Here is a 16,316-nt window from a genome sequence, read left to right on the forward strand (position 1 = left end):
TTAAATATAAAGTACCTAATATTATTTTTTAATTTATAAATCTACCTTCTTGATTAATTACGATTGTTCTTAAAATTCTTCTTCTTATCTAAGTGTCTGAAAGATTGACAGAAAGAGATCTTTTATTGGTATGCCTAAATAAAAGTGCGCAGTACGATGTACAAAACATTTTAATTTAATTGTTCAATTAAATTTTCAGCTTATAAGATATTTTGTGTACAATTAAGTAATTATTGACATAATATTTAATTAAATTACATAAGCATAATATGTTATATGTAGACCATGTTGAAGCAGTTAGTTAATATGTATAAAGCAAATATGCATAACCCGCCAGCATAATTTTAAGTAGGTGATAATATTCAGCACATTATCTTAATTATGTAAAATAAATAGTAAAAAGTAAAAAAAGGTACGATTACTTTAAGTCATATTACGTTATTCAAAAAGAGAACGCGACTGTTCAAAAATAATTATAAAATGTATTTAAAATATTGTTCGTTACTATTAATATTTAATCATAACTTTGCAAATAGTTTTGGAATTTTTGATGTCAGGAATACTTTTAATCATCTTAACTTGGAACTAAGTTCTCAGATGCCGTTTATAGGAGGGTATATCAATACGCGATGGATTGAACAGAACTTAGATCATTTCGACCCAAAAGAACGAAGAAAATGGAATATGAGATATTTTGAAGGGTTAAATTTTTGGAAATTAGACGGTCCAATTTATTTATTTCTGGGCGGTGAGAGTTCAGCTTCATCTGGTTGGATCTATACAGGTATAATGTACGACTTAGCAAAGGAAACGCATGGTGCAATGTTCGTTTCAGAGCATCGTTACTATGGTCAGAGTAAGCCGTTGAATACGACAGATGTAAATAATTTTAAATATTTAAGTTCAGTACAAGCACTCGCTGATAATGCAAAATTATTGAAATCTATTAAATTGCTGCCAATTTTCAAAAATTCTAAAGTCGTCGTTATCGGTGGTTCGTACTCTGGAAACTTGGCGGCTTGGATGCGATTGAAGTATCCTGATCTAGTTGATGCCGCTATTGCAAGCAGTGGTCCTGTTCTAGCCAAGACGGACTTTTATGAATACTTAGAAAAAGTAAATGATAACTATGAACAATATGGCGGTACAGGTTGCTTGGATAATATAAGAAATATTTTTGCTAGATATGATAAATTACTACAAAGCTCCGAGGGTATTGAACAATTAAAGAAAGAAGAAAATATATGCAATGAGTGCGATATGACAGTGTCGGAGAATCAGCAATTATTTTTCGTTTCCAAAGCTGACGTTTTTATGTACAATTCCCAATACGGTACTACAGATACAATTGAAGATCATTGTAAAACTTTAAATCGTACTTTGGAACTTAAAACATCTCAGAATGCGTCAAAACCAAATTTTTGGTCTGAAAGGACGCAGTGTTATAGTTATGATTTTAATGCAATGATAGAGGAATTTCGTGCCGAGGAAAATGATTGGATCTTAGCGTGGGTTTATCAAACCTGTACAGAATTCGGTTACTTTCAGACAACAACCTCAAAATCGCAACCATTCACCGATAATATTCGACTCGATTTTTATACAAAAATGTGTACTGCTTTATATGGAGCCGAATTCGACGAGAAAAGAGTTGATGCAAGCGTAAAAAGAACGAATGAAATGTATGGAGGATTAAAACCGAATGTCACAAATGTGGTTTTTTCGAATGGTGATTTAGACCCGTGGAGTAGTCTAAGTGTTTTAGAAGACTTGTCGTATAAAGCACCAGCAGTAGTAATACCTCGGGCGTCTCACTGTCGAGATTTGTTTTCGAATATAAAAGGAGACTCTGAAGAATTAAGAGAAGCCAGGAAACATATCAGATACCTTATTAAAAATTGGATAGGAGCTGGTGATTACTTGTCTATGGAATGATCGTGAAACTTTTTAAATATATTTGATCAAGATGGTGCTCATGTAACCAACTCAAATAAGTGTTAAGCTCTAACCATAGACATTATCGCCACATACTCGTATACCATTTCTCATACACTCATACAAATCGAGGCACTACTATTGGATCTATGATCGCTTTAGATATATTTATTTACACTGGCTCACTCTTATAAATCAAACAAAAAAAAGTATAAATTTTTAGTGGTAGGATATTCGCTAAATCCATATCAACCGCGGTATATTTATATTTGATTAGGAATATTATATTGTTGATTGGAAATAAAATAAATATTTATTAAAATAACTGTATATTTGATTCATACACATGTTCCTTAAATTAGGTTACTGTTTAACCAACACCCTACGTTACAGGTTGCGGATGTTGACGCCGTACGTATGTACAAGTGTACAGCGATTCGATTTACAAAAATAATAATTTAGTCACATATTCATATACTTCAAAACATTAAATAATTGAATCACTCGTCATAGCGATTTCACTTACATTATAAAAATGTTCTAAAATATTTTTTAAAAATCGAATAGGATGTTTAGAAAAAGTATCACTCGTTTCGTTCGCTTACGAAAATTTAAAAATCGAACGATTGAAAATAATTACATAAAATATTGTGATTTCAAAGAAGTCTTAGAATTAAGATAATACCTAAGTTACATAAAACAGAATGGTAACCTGTGTAGCACCTCCGAAACTCAAATTTAGGATGTTTTTCAGTTTTAAGCAAGTAATATAGACTCCAATGTACATATTTATTCATTTTTTAATTTACTTTAAAGGTTTAGGTTAAAATTATAAGCTTATAAAAAGTGTAAAAATATTGACAACGATAAAAAATAAAAAAAAATGTCAAAATTATTGTACAAAATTATTATACTAAGTTTAACATAATTGAGTATTGATAAATATAACCATAACAGATACAGCGTATATGTGATATTAATTTATTGAAAACTTAGTTAAGTAACAACTAACATCTTAAAATAAAATGGAAATTTTTATTTACAAAGAAAGAAAAGATATACACTTTATTACTTTAACATTAGAAGTATTAGAAGTATCATTTAAAATTTACAATTTTTTTTTTCATTCATTTTCAAACGAGAAATTATTATTATTTTCCTCGTAATATTTCAAGTTTACAATATTGAGAAAAATAATAAATTTCATAAATATCAAATGCAGTCTAGAAAGCCAGTGTTCGTCGTCCAGATTTCCAACCCTGTGCTGACTAGGATTGACACTTTAACTTATAAACAAAACTTATTATTATATAAGTAAAAAATAATGATTTTCTATCTTCCAAAAATCTCAGAAGATAAGAACGTAATGTTTTAAAATCCTAACGTTTCGGAACGTCTTTATTTTATATTGGCAGTGATTATTGAAGATGAAGCACTTAGATTAACATTACATAACTACTAACACTAATCTAGAACGTTTTACACGGTAAATAATTCATTACTAGTAATCTATATTACAGACTCTATACTAAAATGTCGTTTCGAATATACTTTGTCGAACATAAAAGTAAATTATAATCATAATTTACAATAAGTATTTACAATATAATTTTCGATACCATCACTTCAATTTAACAATTCTCAGGAGACTGTTTAACTCTTGCGAAACTTCGATCGGCTGTTCTCTTCTAAAATTAAATCGTATATTGCGTGAGAAAGAGACGGCTACAATTTTCGTACTAACTGTTTTAAAAAATATGGAATTTAATATTGCATCGTAAGAAGACTAACTAATCATGGATAGAAGTTTCGTAATTTCAAAGAGTTTTGGTCGAAGTGATATTATCAATATAAGCTAATGTGGTCCTTGTGGTGTTCGTGTGCGAATGTTTCTTTAGTCCCATTCTCCGATGAACATGTGACGAGCGTTGGCAGCCGGTGGTGGAGGGAATCCGCGTCCGGGAATCGGCAAGCGGCCGTAAAGTGCATATGGGTCGTATTGTTCTCCGTCTGAAATATCAAAGGTTTTTTTTATAGAAGAGATCGGAAATGATAGACCACCCAGTGGTGAGTAGTCATTTTTCGTGAATGTTGACGTCATATATTTCTGTAGATTTGTCAATTTCGGGGGATTCTTTTTCTGACTTTTGTAACCTAATTAGGTTCTCTGCAATATATTATTTTGGATTTCTTTACTTTAATTCTTCTAATACTAGACAAAAAAAAAGTGAATAATCGGAATTTACATGTCGTAATATGTTATAATTAAAAGTACCTAATTTCTTCTCTAAAAAAACATTTTTTTTTTTATAATGTCAACAGACTAATTTGATTGTTGTTACGTATAAAAATTTTATATATTATATTTTAATTATTTATTAGATATATGTATATAATATTTTGTAAGTGTTAATGAATATTAAGATCAATCCCATGTATTGTCAAAATGTCGAACTTTATTTCTGAACAAAATATTTATTGATCTTTGGAAATACTAGTGGTTGTTGGTTTAATTCTATGGTTGTTCGGTCGATTGCAAAAACGACAAACAAGTTCCTGACGTAGGGCATACATGATCACGAGTTCATGTCGATCGCTTTCAAGAGCTTACATACACGTTGGGATTTGTACCTACGGGGATATATTTTTGTATGTTTTAACTCACAAGCATGTTAGATTCAAAACACAGGAAAGTTATTCTTGTATTGGATAATCGGTTTAGTACCGATAATTCCGTGCAGCTTGTTAGTAACTGTGCTACGGAAAAAACCTTCGCTTCATTCTCTATATCACATATATACTCAAATATATGACGACTACATCTAATTTGGGATGAAAGCGAAGCTTGCGATGATGAAGTCCAGCGGCTGTCTCTGGTCGCTGTAGTCGAATATGGTCGCGTATATCGAAATAGAAATCTCAACAGTCTAAAGTGAGGGTAGAAGTGGATAGACAAGGTAAAGTGTCGGAATTACGAAGCATCGGGTGAGGTGCAACCAAGCTAAGCGTATAAGAGAAAGGTAAATACCAAGACTGGAGCGAAGAGTCGGATAAAGTGCGTTAGTTAGCGTGGCTGCTGGATCATCATGGGGCGCAGCCTGCGCTCCCTGTCGGGATAGAATTGGAACATGAGCTTCTCTTTTCTCGGGGGACGGTCGTACGCACCGATTCCACTCTCGTAGGAGCGTGCGTGCCAGAGAGCTGATTGGGGCAGGGGGTGGGCGAAGGGTGGCACGTGCGCAGGAAAGGGGCCGGGATGCGCGTGCGCCACGCTGTAGCGCTTGCTCGGCACCGGCACCTCCTTCAGCGTCAGGCGCTCTGTCATCGCAGGAAGCACGTGCTTGCCGGTCGCCTTCACGAAGTTGGGCACGCGAGCGCGCAGGCCACAATAGTAGGGATCATCTGGAAGGATATATTTTACCTTGATAAATGTGATTTCTGAAATTGCATGCAATAAACAATAGAACTAGACCTGATGATTTTGATAAGTGTCTATAGCAAAACGTGTGAACATTTTAAATGGACTGTATTTACAATCTAAAACCCGCCATAACATTTAACGTTTCAAAGGATACATTCTCACGTTCGTTAGGAAGCAAAATGTTAAAGTTGATTATTTTTGTACCACAAAATCTACATTCAATGAGTCAGTATTAAGTGCTCTAAACGGAAGAAAAAGCAACCGATCAATCATGCAGTTCACGAGACATCATGTAAAAGTATTTCAAATTAAAACAATGAATGCGTGCACTTTATGTTCCGCATCCTACGCCTGCAGCTCGAATACCGTCAATTTAAATATCAAGGATATGACCAAATGTCAGGCAGAGGTTGCGAAACGGTATTGTCTGGTAACCTCTGCACCATCTGAACGACCGACATTTGGAGCAAGCGTGAACCGAACACGTCATATACAAAGCGAGCATGCGTTAAATGAAACTTGATAAATACTGTTATAGTTTTGCTGATATCCAGTCACTTTTAAAAAGGTTACTATTGTTAAGTTGACGTCATGGCTTTACAAACATATATTCTATATTTTTATATTATAAATTTTATTCTGTAACGTATTCCAATGGCAGGGGTTCGAGTTAAATAAACTACTTTGACCTTGAATTGATATGACATCATTGGTCGAGATCTAAAATAAGCTACCATCTCCATTATGGATTCGAGATTGACGTATTAAAAAGCTGGCGAAGTCATTATTGAAATAAAAATTAAACTACATGTAAGTTGTCAAGTGTTGTGATAATTGTATTATAAATACAGATAATCAAGAACTCTTTGTAGTGTATAATATAAATATTAGAGATATTTGCAAAACGCATGGAATTTGTAATTCTATTGTCTGGTTATATTTACTCATTGGGATATCGTATAGTGACAACTATGTTATTTTAATATTTTCCCACGTTACGTCAAATGTGACGGTAATCCCGATGAGATCACATTTCGGTTTCGGTTCGGTTCGAATTCATTTCGTATCAGTTTTACATGTCTTGATTACCAAGCGTTTCTTGCAACTTATTAAAATCCTAACACGTCCCACATTTATCGACTCAAACAAAATTAGTTTGGTTACGACAAGCAATGATATAGGTCATAATATTAAGATAAATAAAGTCATAAACAAGTCGCGGACATTGTTATATATTAAGACGTGTAAAATATTTATAGTTTCAAGTTAAGAATCCGATAATATATTCAATATAACGTATACCATTTTGATTTTATTATTTATGTGTATACGTCATTCGCGTTGTTTTGTAAGAGCATTTCGAAATATTGAGAGTTATAAATGATGAACCGTTCGACTTTTCGATATTCACACTTGCAACGAAATTGTAAATCATATGATCCATGCATGAATAACAGCTCATAATACGTGCATTACTGAAACTGTATATTTTAATCTTAACATCGCTTAAACAAACTAAACTTAAACGATAGTTCAAATTAGCATTTAGTTAAAATTCAAATACTTTTTAATGAGAATCTCAAGCATCGAAACTTTTATTTTTACAAAAGCGAGACGCAAGAGGATCTTTACACATGACCAAACATAGGAAGCTAGGCATTCATGTAGGCGCCTTCAGTAGTCTATATACATTTCAAAGCTCTGTAATAGCCAACTAGTGGGACGAAGTACAGTGTGGGCGACCAGGAGATAACTCTAAATTAAATTCTAAAGGCAGTAGTAATAGAGATGGTACCCTAGCTTAAACAAACCGAGTTGTCTACCGTACATCTCTTGTGTTAAATTTATTACCTTGGAATAATTAATGCAACGATTGTTGGGATATTTTTTCGTATCTTCCTTTAAGTTAATTAAAGCGACAATACTTGTACTTAGTGCAGTGTTTTGTGTCCCTAATTTAATGCTAAAGACGAGTATTTTAATTAGTGCTCTTTACTACAGAGAAAGTACAACTACTATTTCTTTTGAAGGTTCTAATTAAATTAGACCGAAGTAAGCTTAAACTTTAGAAAACTGTGGTTCGGAAGTTTGGAAATAGATTTTGTTTTTGTTTCAACAATTATGTATTTGATAGGTGTGTGTATCTCACCATATTTCTTGTTGTCCTTTCCTTTATCTGACTTTCCTCTCGGGAACTGTGTAGGGACGCGTTCATTCACTTCAATGTCATCATAATCCGGCTGTGAAAGAAAAATGAAAAATATATTTAGTTTCAATTTTAATATACATCAAGAAAATAATCCTTTTTTAACACCCTACACAATGTTTTCAGTTGTCTTTGAAGTTGATACTAATTGAAATATATTGTAACCTCAAAGGTTAAACATAACAAATCTATTACGCTTTTACTTCGTTTTATTCCGCAAATCTGATCAGACTATAACTCTGTCCGGATCTTGGATCGAGCTCCTAACTCACTTAATAAACATGCCTTTAAACAAGTCGATTAAAACGTTTCAAAGTACATAAACAGCGTCAATACGATTATACTATTGGAACATACAGAATCGTATTAAAACTAGAACGAGAAAAAACATTAACAGCAAAGAAATAAATGCGTGGGTACTTGACTAACCTTATCTTCTTACACGGTAAAACGAGATCAATGGACAACTAATGGTGATACGATGCTCATATTGTAGAGAGGAACTTATCTGGGGTAAGAGACGCTCGCCATCCCGATTTCGATACGCGTTCGCATAAATCAATGGACTTTTGTCATCCTTTATAACTTTAATGGACCGAATCTACGTTAATCAAATTCATTGTGTCTGTAAAAGTATTTTAACTAAATGATGGTATTATATTTTATTTGATAAAATATAAATTATTAATGGCTCAAACTATTTAAATATATCCTATAAAAGCGTTTATCTTGTCTAGTTATTGTCTTATTAAGAATGAATTAGAAAATTACTTTATCATTGTCTTATCGAGTAATACTTTTATCAAAGTGTCATGCTTTTAAATAACTTAATAAAATATATGCATGTTTTGAACATTGTATATATTTCAATAATAAAGGGTTTGAAGATCGCCATTCAACCTAATAAATAAATAAGTAAATCTCGAGATAAAAAATCTACTCGACTAAGCGTGAAGAGCAACAAGTCTATATAATCGTTATCGCCATCTTTAAAATCGCTTTCCATTGTTATTTATAGTGTGACACGAATGTACGAAGGCGAGTGAATCAATAATAAAAGTAAACTTGCAAAATGAACATTCTTGATCTTTGTCATGTCACAGCACAAGCTATTTGGATACACCAATAAGAAGACTGACTGCGTCTCACGCCTGCGTACATTCATCTTTGGCGGCGAGGATAAGATCAAACTGAAATACCATCGATATAGATCCTACCATTGTTAACTTGATTTTGTTCAATTTGAATAAAGAACAACCTGTTAAGCACCATTCGTAACGATCTGTATCTTTAATAACAGACGGTTGACATTTAAAGTAATTATTGAGCGTTATACGGTTATTTGTAACATAAAAGAGATTTTAGCTTACCATCGCATTATATAAATACACATACATCACAAAGGATATTATGTGATTTTTTTTATTATATGTATTTATATCTTAGTAGAATATATTTGATTATATTAACTTGTAATAGAGAGTAAAAATAGCAGCCTGTAATTGAACCACTGCTGCTCCTGAGCCTTCTCTCCTTTTGAGCGGAAGGTTCGGAGCTGATGTCGACGTACTGCCTAAATGCGGATCGGTTTGATATATAGGTTGCAGATTTATACTACGTTTCTTATCAACGTCGAGCACAAGATGAATTACTTATTATAAAAGTAAACACATGAAAATTGAAAGGTGCTTCAAGTTTAAATAGGGTTAAATGATATTTAGCTAGAAAGCACGTGTTAAAACACACAAATGTAGTTTCCTAAAAGATGTTTAAAAAAGTCAAAAACATATGAAGGCAATGTTAAGTTGTTAACTGTACTACAAATATTATATTAATTGAAGATACGAATCGAAGTGAAGTAAGGCAGTCTAATGATATAATTGAAAGGCTTAAATAATTTAATTTTTTGTCAGGAAACTTTCACCTGTTTTTTTTTTTAAAGCAAACCTGTTAAACTGTAGAGTGAGATTTGATGATACACTTTTGTAGATACCAAGATATGACTATCTTATGTCGGATTATTAGATGAATTCCGAAGTAACGCGCGTTAAATGACCAAACTTTCACTTTGAGTCAAATATTTTATTTGGTCACGATAGAATCTTTGATATGTGTTTCAGCGATTATCAAAGAGATTTACAAAATCATTGACAGAGAAAATAATTACAAGATAAGAAATAAGCACAATTTTGCCAATAAAAAATATCGCAACATATTCAATATTTATAAAACATAATTATAAAATATGTGAAGACTTTATTTTAAAAATTTTAACGTAATAAATGTTGTTGAGCCGACAGCTCAGTGATTAGAACGTGCACATCAATATTTGCGATTTTAAATTGAGAAAATACCAGTAGTGGACATTTATGGGTTGTTAATTTTTCTCTAAATGTTATTAATGCAGCTAAATTTTTGTTTACAATTATATTGTGCTCGTTGGTGAAGGAAAATGTGATATAGATGGAAGTTTATCGGATTCGTGTTTAATGCATTGAAGCAACATCGTGGAATAAGCTCCAAGACTTTTCTAGAATAATTTGCAGACTACTAAAATTAATAATCATCCGTTGATAAAATTGCATTAGGTAGAAAATATTAACATAAGTTGCGAATTGGAGAATTCCATTATTCATGTCGAGAGTCATTTCGAAATCGCTTCGAGTGAATTCGTCCATTAACGTCCCATAATGCATTAACTGCCCCTTTTATTTTAAAAATCTCCTTTATAATTCCCAATCTTAGGGTCAAGGTTTGATTTCCATTAAGATGTTTGTGATTCACGATTCTGTCCCCAGTTTAAAGTGATTTGTATCCCATTCCCTTTTGCATTAAGATTAAGGATTTAGAAGCCATTTTACTTATGACAAGTAGTTGATAACTCATTTTAAGTGCCAATCCGAATAATAAATTTTGATATGAATTTTGTTAGCGAATAATTGGAATTACTTTATTTTGAAACTCACGAAGCATAAAACCTCAAAATTAATGCACATTGCATGAGAACTGACGCTATCGAAGTAACAATTTAAATGTTAATATAGTCCTTATATTTGAAGTGAATATTCTTGTATCGTGTTTGCTTCGAAACGCGTTAGATTAATGTCCTTTATAAATATTATTAGTTTTATTTTCATATATACTTTAAATTTATTCACGCGTATTATATTTTTTACAACTTGCTTTGCGTGATCTCATATCTGCATTAATTTGATTATATTTGCTTCATTACATAATAAAATAAAAAACAAATTTATGTTTTCGTCTATTTTTCGATTTTAGTGACCCAAAGGATTTAAGTAAGACAAATATTTGCGACACACTTAATCAAGTCGGTAGCATGACACTGCTTGCGGTTACTATTTAAGGCGAATAATTTAACATATTTAAGTTATTTATATATACATAAGTGAGTTGTTTGATATGGCCCAGTGGTTAGAACGCGTGCATCTTAACCGATGATTTCGGGTTCAAACCCAGGCAGGCACCACTGAATTTTCATGTGCTTAATTTGTGTTTATAATTCATCTCGTGCTCGGCGGTGAAGGAAAACATCGTGAGGAAACCTGCATGGTTTCCTCGCGATGTTTAATTTCAACGAAATTCTGCCACATGTGTATTCCGCCAACCCTGGTGTATTGGAGCAGCGTGGTGGAATATGCTCCAAACCTTCTCCTCAAAGGGAGAAGAGGCCTTTAGCCCAGCAGTGGGAAATTTACAGGCTGCTAATGAGTTGTTTGTGTGTACTTGATTACCGAACATCCATCCGCAATCCAAGCCGCTATTAGAAATATGATTGCAGCAAAAAGTAAAATTCGTATTAAAATTTTTAAAATAATATATTGTAGGTATTTTATTTTATTTAATTTGTTTTATAACCCGAGTAATTCTTTTTTGTCTAAGAAAATTTTCGCATCTAAAAATAACTAAAGTAAAATTCGTTACAGCAAATTGATTTTAAATCATGAGCTATTTTCAAATGAATTTACAAACTAAACTGGTATTACGAGATGGAATAAGTTAACGCAATTTTCACTTACACTGAAATTACACGGACAATTTGTAACCGCATCTAATATGTAAAAAATTGGTCATAACAATATGTGTTTGTCGGTCAGTAATAATTGAAACGGAATGCTTTGTGTGAATGGGATTACATTAAACTAAACTATTTGAAGGGCAAATCACGAGTGTGCTCGATTCAACGTGGTTGTGATATTAATTTAGTTTCAAATTACTTTGCTTTATGAAATGTTACTTAACATAAACATCGGTTTACATTACGGAAAGTTTTGTTGTATTGATGTTTGATTTTTTATTGTTGAATGGGTAATTGTTATCATTCTGCTGGATATTAGAGGTAGTAAAAGTTTTATTTCATTCAACCGTATTCATGTTTATGAAACTATCTCGATTTATTGGCTGACTAGATAAATAATATAATTCTTACCTTAGGAATATCGGCTGGTCCATAACCATTTTCTCTAGGTGGTAGATTAGGTGGCTTTTCACCTCTTCTGGCGCCCATTTGCATCATCAATTGCTCTCTCGTCGCGGCAACAACCCCATGTCCGTTGTGGCCGTTGTGACCATTGTGGCCGTTATGGCCGTTATGGCCATTATGTCCATTGTGGCCGTTATGACCGTAGCCTCCAGAGCTACCGCTTGATCCAGATCCATTAGCATTAGAGCTGGCGATACTATAGGGGTCTTCGTCGGGAATTGGGATGCGAGGTCTGTTCTTAATATCCATCGGTCTTTGAACTGTCAGACAAAAATAATATATTAAATTATGCAATATTGACATTCAATTCTTATAACGTATATATTTCATATATTAAAATTAATTTACTATGTTATAAATGTTGCATCCATTTGGTTTAATCAATGAATAATTGGTGATAATTTTGAATAATAAAAATAAACAAAAAAAGTCTGAATTTAAAATGGTTTCTCAATTAAATTCGATCCTGGCTCCCTTTTCTTTTCCAAATGAGAATCGAGTTTGTATTGAATGTGTGACCTTTTATTTCGCAGGTAGTTTCAAAGAATCAATTAAGTTAGAACTATCAGCATATAATTATGTACGCATTTGGAGGCAGAATAATTTATTATATGGAGCAATTTAAATTTCGATTTACGATAATGAACCGCTTTTTCTATTTATTATAGGAATACATATTTTTAATGATTTTAAAACAAGGAAGTTCTCAATTCGGTTGTATTTTCATAATGTTTGTTAGATCAGAAATATGTCATTTATCCCGTTTTGAAAATCTCCTTTTCCTTTAATAGGTTTAACTTTCCACTTGGTTCCATTTCAATTTGAAGGAAAATTCTATCAGTAAGTTAAGTAAAAATTTAGAGAACATTCAGTTTAAGTTTGGAGCAGCGTGATGGAATATGCTCCAAACCTTCTCCTCAAAGAGAGAGGAGGCCTTTAGCCCAGCAGTGGGAAATTTACAGGCTGCTAATGCTAATGCAGTTTAAATATAAATGTTAATAACCTATGACATAGAGAATATCAAATAAAGATATCCAGTTCTTGGAATTTACTTCGAAGACTTTTTGACGGAAGTATAACAAAAGTAAAAAAGTTTTTTTCTTTGATATTTTATTATAAAATTCTAAATCGGTTATCTAACACGGTCTGTGCATTCGGTCGGGTAACATTTTGCAATCGACCCGAGCGTAATGTCGTGATGCCGAGATCGGATGGCAATCACTCGCCACGACTAGAAACTACGATTATAATGCGAAGTAAAGGTTGAAGGTATTAATATATAACGTATTTATCTGTACCGTATTTCCATTTAGTACTTGATATACAGGAAGTTCCAGCGAGTATATAATACGAACAAGAATCAATCCAACAATGAGCAAAATTGCATGATAGGTATCAATTAAGAAGTAAGTGTGCTTAATAGTTTTTTATTTGACTGAACACACATCAATATATTACAAATTACTATAGGTTGCATGGAAGTAATATTTTATAGAGTTAGGTTTTTAACTCTTGTTTTTTTTTTCACGTTCTATATTCTTAAAAAAAATTATTGGTGCACAAATAATAAAACGAACACGTTTTTACGTACGAAATACGCAAATCAGTTAGTTTATATGAGTTATATAAAAGTGAATACCACAAAGAACAGTAAAAACCACGAAGAACACCCGGATTCGATCTACAAGTTCATAACTAGAATATTTTGCATATTTTCACAGTATCATATCTTTTGATATATTATTTTAAGAAAAGCTTGGGACATACAAACTGTATTAATTCTTCAGAAAGACCTGTTTACTTGACTTGTGTTGAATTGCTAATCTGTATCAACCACTGAAGCAGCGTGATGTTTTTTCCTCGCCCTAATAGGGAGGAGGCCTTTGACCATCAATAGGAAATTAACTGTTACTTTTTATTTTATTTTAATAATTATTTAAATATTAATATTCGTTGTTTTGGATGAGTAAAAATTTAATGTTACTAAATAAGCAAGCTTGTCATTTAATCGATGTAAAAGAGTGTCAAAAGACTGTCCACATCTGCATATGTGCTCTGTACGGTTTTCATTCTAAATCGGTGGTAACTTGAAATAAAATGAAGTATTTAAAAAACGCCTACTATAATAAAATTACATTAAAAATTTAAACATTTAATTACTTAAAATTAATGGAAATAAAATCTTTGAGTGGAAAAGCAAAGTAGCAACTGTACAGTAACCACAACACCAAGCAATTGCATATAAATCGTATAGCAAAGTTTTGACATTTCCAGTTTAAAATATTCCAATAACTGTTTGTCGGTCATGTTAAATTAAATCGAATGAGCCAGCGGAAATAACATAAAGGAACCTTTCGAAGTACACAGTAGGCAATGATAATTAATTTCTAATAACCAAGATCCCTTAATAATGACTGGTAAAATTGAGTAGCCTTAAGGCAGTGTTATCGTAATGTATCTATAAATTATTCCAATGTAATTTAAGCAGCCGAAATTAAAACGGTTTGATGCCTGATTAATAGTGATGTGTTCCTGATATAAATATAAAACACTTTGTTAAGATGTAAAATAATTTTAAAAACATAATTTCTGTAATATGTTCGTAATAGTGCGTTGATTGAAGATAAAAGGTATGTATCATCTTGTTTCCTAAGATCTACGTGTCTAGCGAAGCGGCATTCGCAGCTGCGGGATTAGAATTCAGATTAGCCTTGTCAATGACCTGAATCCTAAAACGGTACCAAAGTTTTCAATGTCCAGAAAATTGTAGCCATAAATTGAAGATAATATTTCTAACGCTGACTTCAAAGCGTTTCTTCGGCAGTAAATTATAACAACTACGTTAAAAAATATGCAGTGGTATTTCTTTTAAAATTATTTTTATTAACATATTTTAATCTTTATGTTTTCCGTGCGCGAGAGTAAACTTCAAATGTTAAAGAGCATTTGAAAAATTCAGTTACAAAATATATCCATTAAGTAGAATAAGCAACATCAAATTCACTTTCAGATATTTTTTAAATTCGTTATAAACATCCTATTGTAGTCGATTTGTACTATTTTGCATAACATCAGTCACGATTTGCATTTGACCAACTTTTAAGGTTTCAATAGTCGATAATCTAAAGTTTGAAATGAGCACTCTAATGAGATATAGGTAAATGGATTTATTCTGACGATCTAGTTATGCCACAGACAGTCACGAATGCGCACGACCTTCGTGTTGAAATCGAAATTTGTCGGTCTGTAGAACATGTTGTCTCTGTTAACAAAGCAGCAGATTCTATTACGGAAACATATATTAGACAACAAGAGGAGTTTTTAAGAAGTAGTTATCAGGAAAGATCACTTCATAAATTGATCTTATTTTATAGTACGTCCAATAGTTTTACTAACCACGAGTATATCATACTTAGGTTTTATGAATTGAATATAAAGCTGGTATTGCAATTTTTATTTGAGGAAAAAAAGGAATCTAATATTTTATTTGATGTATACATTCAATAAATAATGGTTAGACCGCGAAACCGCTGCAGGAAATCTAGAAGCAAATCATATCAAAGCTGGGAAATCACGGGAACCTTAGTATGCGGTTTCTTTCCCATAAATTCTGTATGATTTGAACAAACCAATATCGGATATAGAATACTCGCAAAGTTTGCAATATGGTTAAGCTAAGTCAGGAATTTGCTGTAAAGTTGAGTGAAATGAGGAGTACATCAGGAGATCGAAGTTAGATTGCATTGTTGCACAACAATAAAGCGAGCTACTGAGAAGTGAGCCAGTGCATAGCTGATGCGGTTGCGTGCTATGAGAACTAAATCAGATTTGTAATTTATAATAAAATAGCTGGAAATGAAATAAGTTTACTGTGAAATAGTTATCCTTGCACTATTAACAACTTATTTTTAATGTATAATATAAGTTAAAGATATAGGTAGTTGACACGAAAACATTTCAAAACAATATTTGTATTGTTTTTATTCAATATAAATTATCAAAATTGTTGGTGATTATCAAAAATGAATTGAATTTCGTAAGTTTGATTGGACTCAAATCAATTAGCCTGTTAATATGAGTTTGCTTTTGATCATCTATACAAGTTAAATTTATAGTAATTTCATTTATTTTTTTAATTCCTTCATAAAGTTTTCTCCATTTAAAAACTCTTTACTATATTGAAGGCCATAACGACTTTGTGTATGAAGTATTTGCAGTTTGCCGTGAGAATGTTGCATTATAAAAATTAA

The 16,316-nt window shown here is 32.1% G+C and overlaps 2 protein-coding genes across 5 annotated transcripts in view; one reads left to right on the forward strand and one right to left on the reverse strand.

Annotated features, from left to right (window-relative positions):
- Positions 1-413: 413 nt before the first annotated feature.
- LOC113393784 (putative serine protease K12H4.7) lies at positions 414-2,254 on the forward strand. The gene has a single exon (XM_026630832.2). The coding sequence runs from the start codon at positions 481-483 to the stop codon at positions 1,933-1,935; it is 1,455 nt and encodes a 484-aa protein (XP_026486617.2). The 5' UTR covers positions 414-480; the 3' UTR covers positions 1,936-2,254.
- The window catches only part of LOC113393764 (uncharacterized), a 145,828-nt gene continuing 131,759 nt past the window's right edge, over positions 2,248-16,316 (reverse strand). For 3 of the 4 annotated variants that reach the window (XM_026630808.2, XM_026630809.2, XM_026630806.2), the window contains exons 7-10: positions 12,013-12,326; positions 7,506-7,596; positions 5,101-5,337; positions 2,248-3,945 (exon numbers count right to left, since the gene is read on the reverse strand). In XM_026630808.2, the coding sequence (XP_026486593.1) occupies positions 3,830-3,945; positions 5,101-5,337; positions 7,506-7,596; positions 12,013-12,326 (758 nt within the window). In that variant the 3' untranslated portion in view covers positions 2,248-3,829. Of the gene's footprint in view, positions 3,946-4,963; positions 5,338-7,505; positions 7,597-12,012; positions 12,327-16,316 lie in introns of all 4 variants that reach the window. The other variant, XM_026630807.2, reaches the window with a different exon arrangement.

Source organism: Vanessa tameamea, chromosome 2 (genome assembly GCF_037043105.1).
Source record: "Vanessa tameamea isolate UH-Manoa-2023 chromosome 2, ilVanTame1 primary haplotype, whole genome shotgun sequence".
NCBI lineage: Eukaryota > Metazoa > Arthropoda > Insecta > Lepidoptera > Nymphalidae > Vanessa > Vanessa tameamea.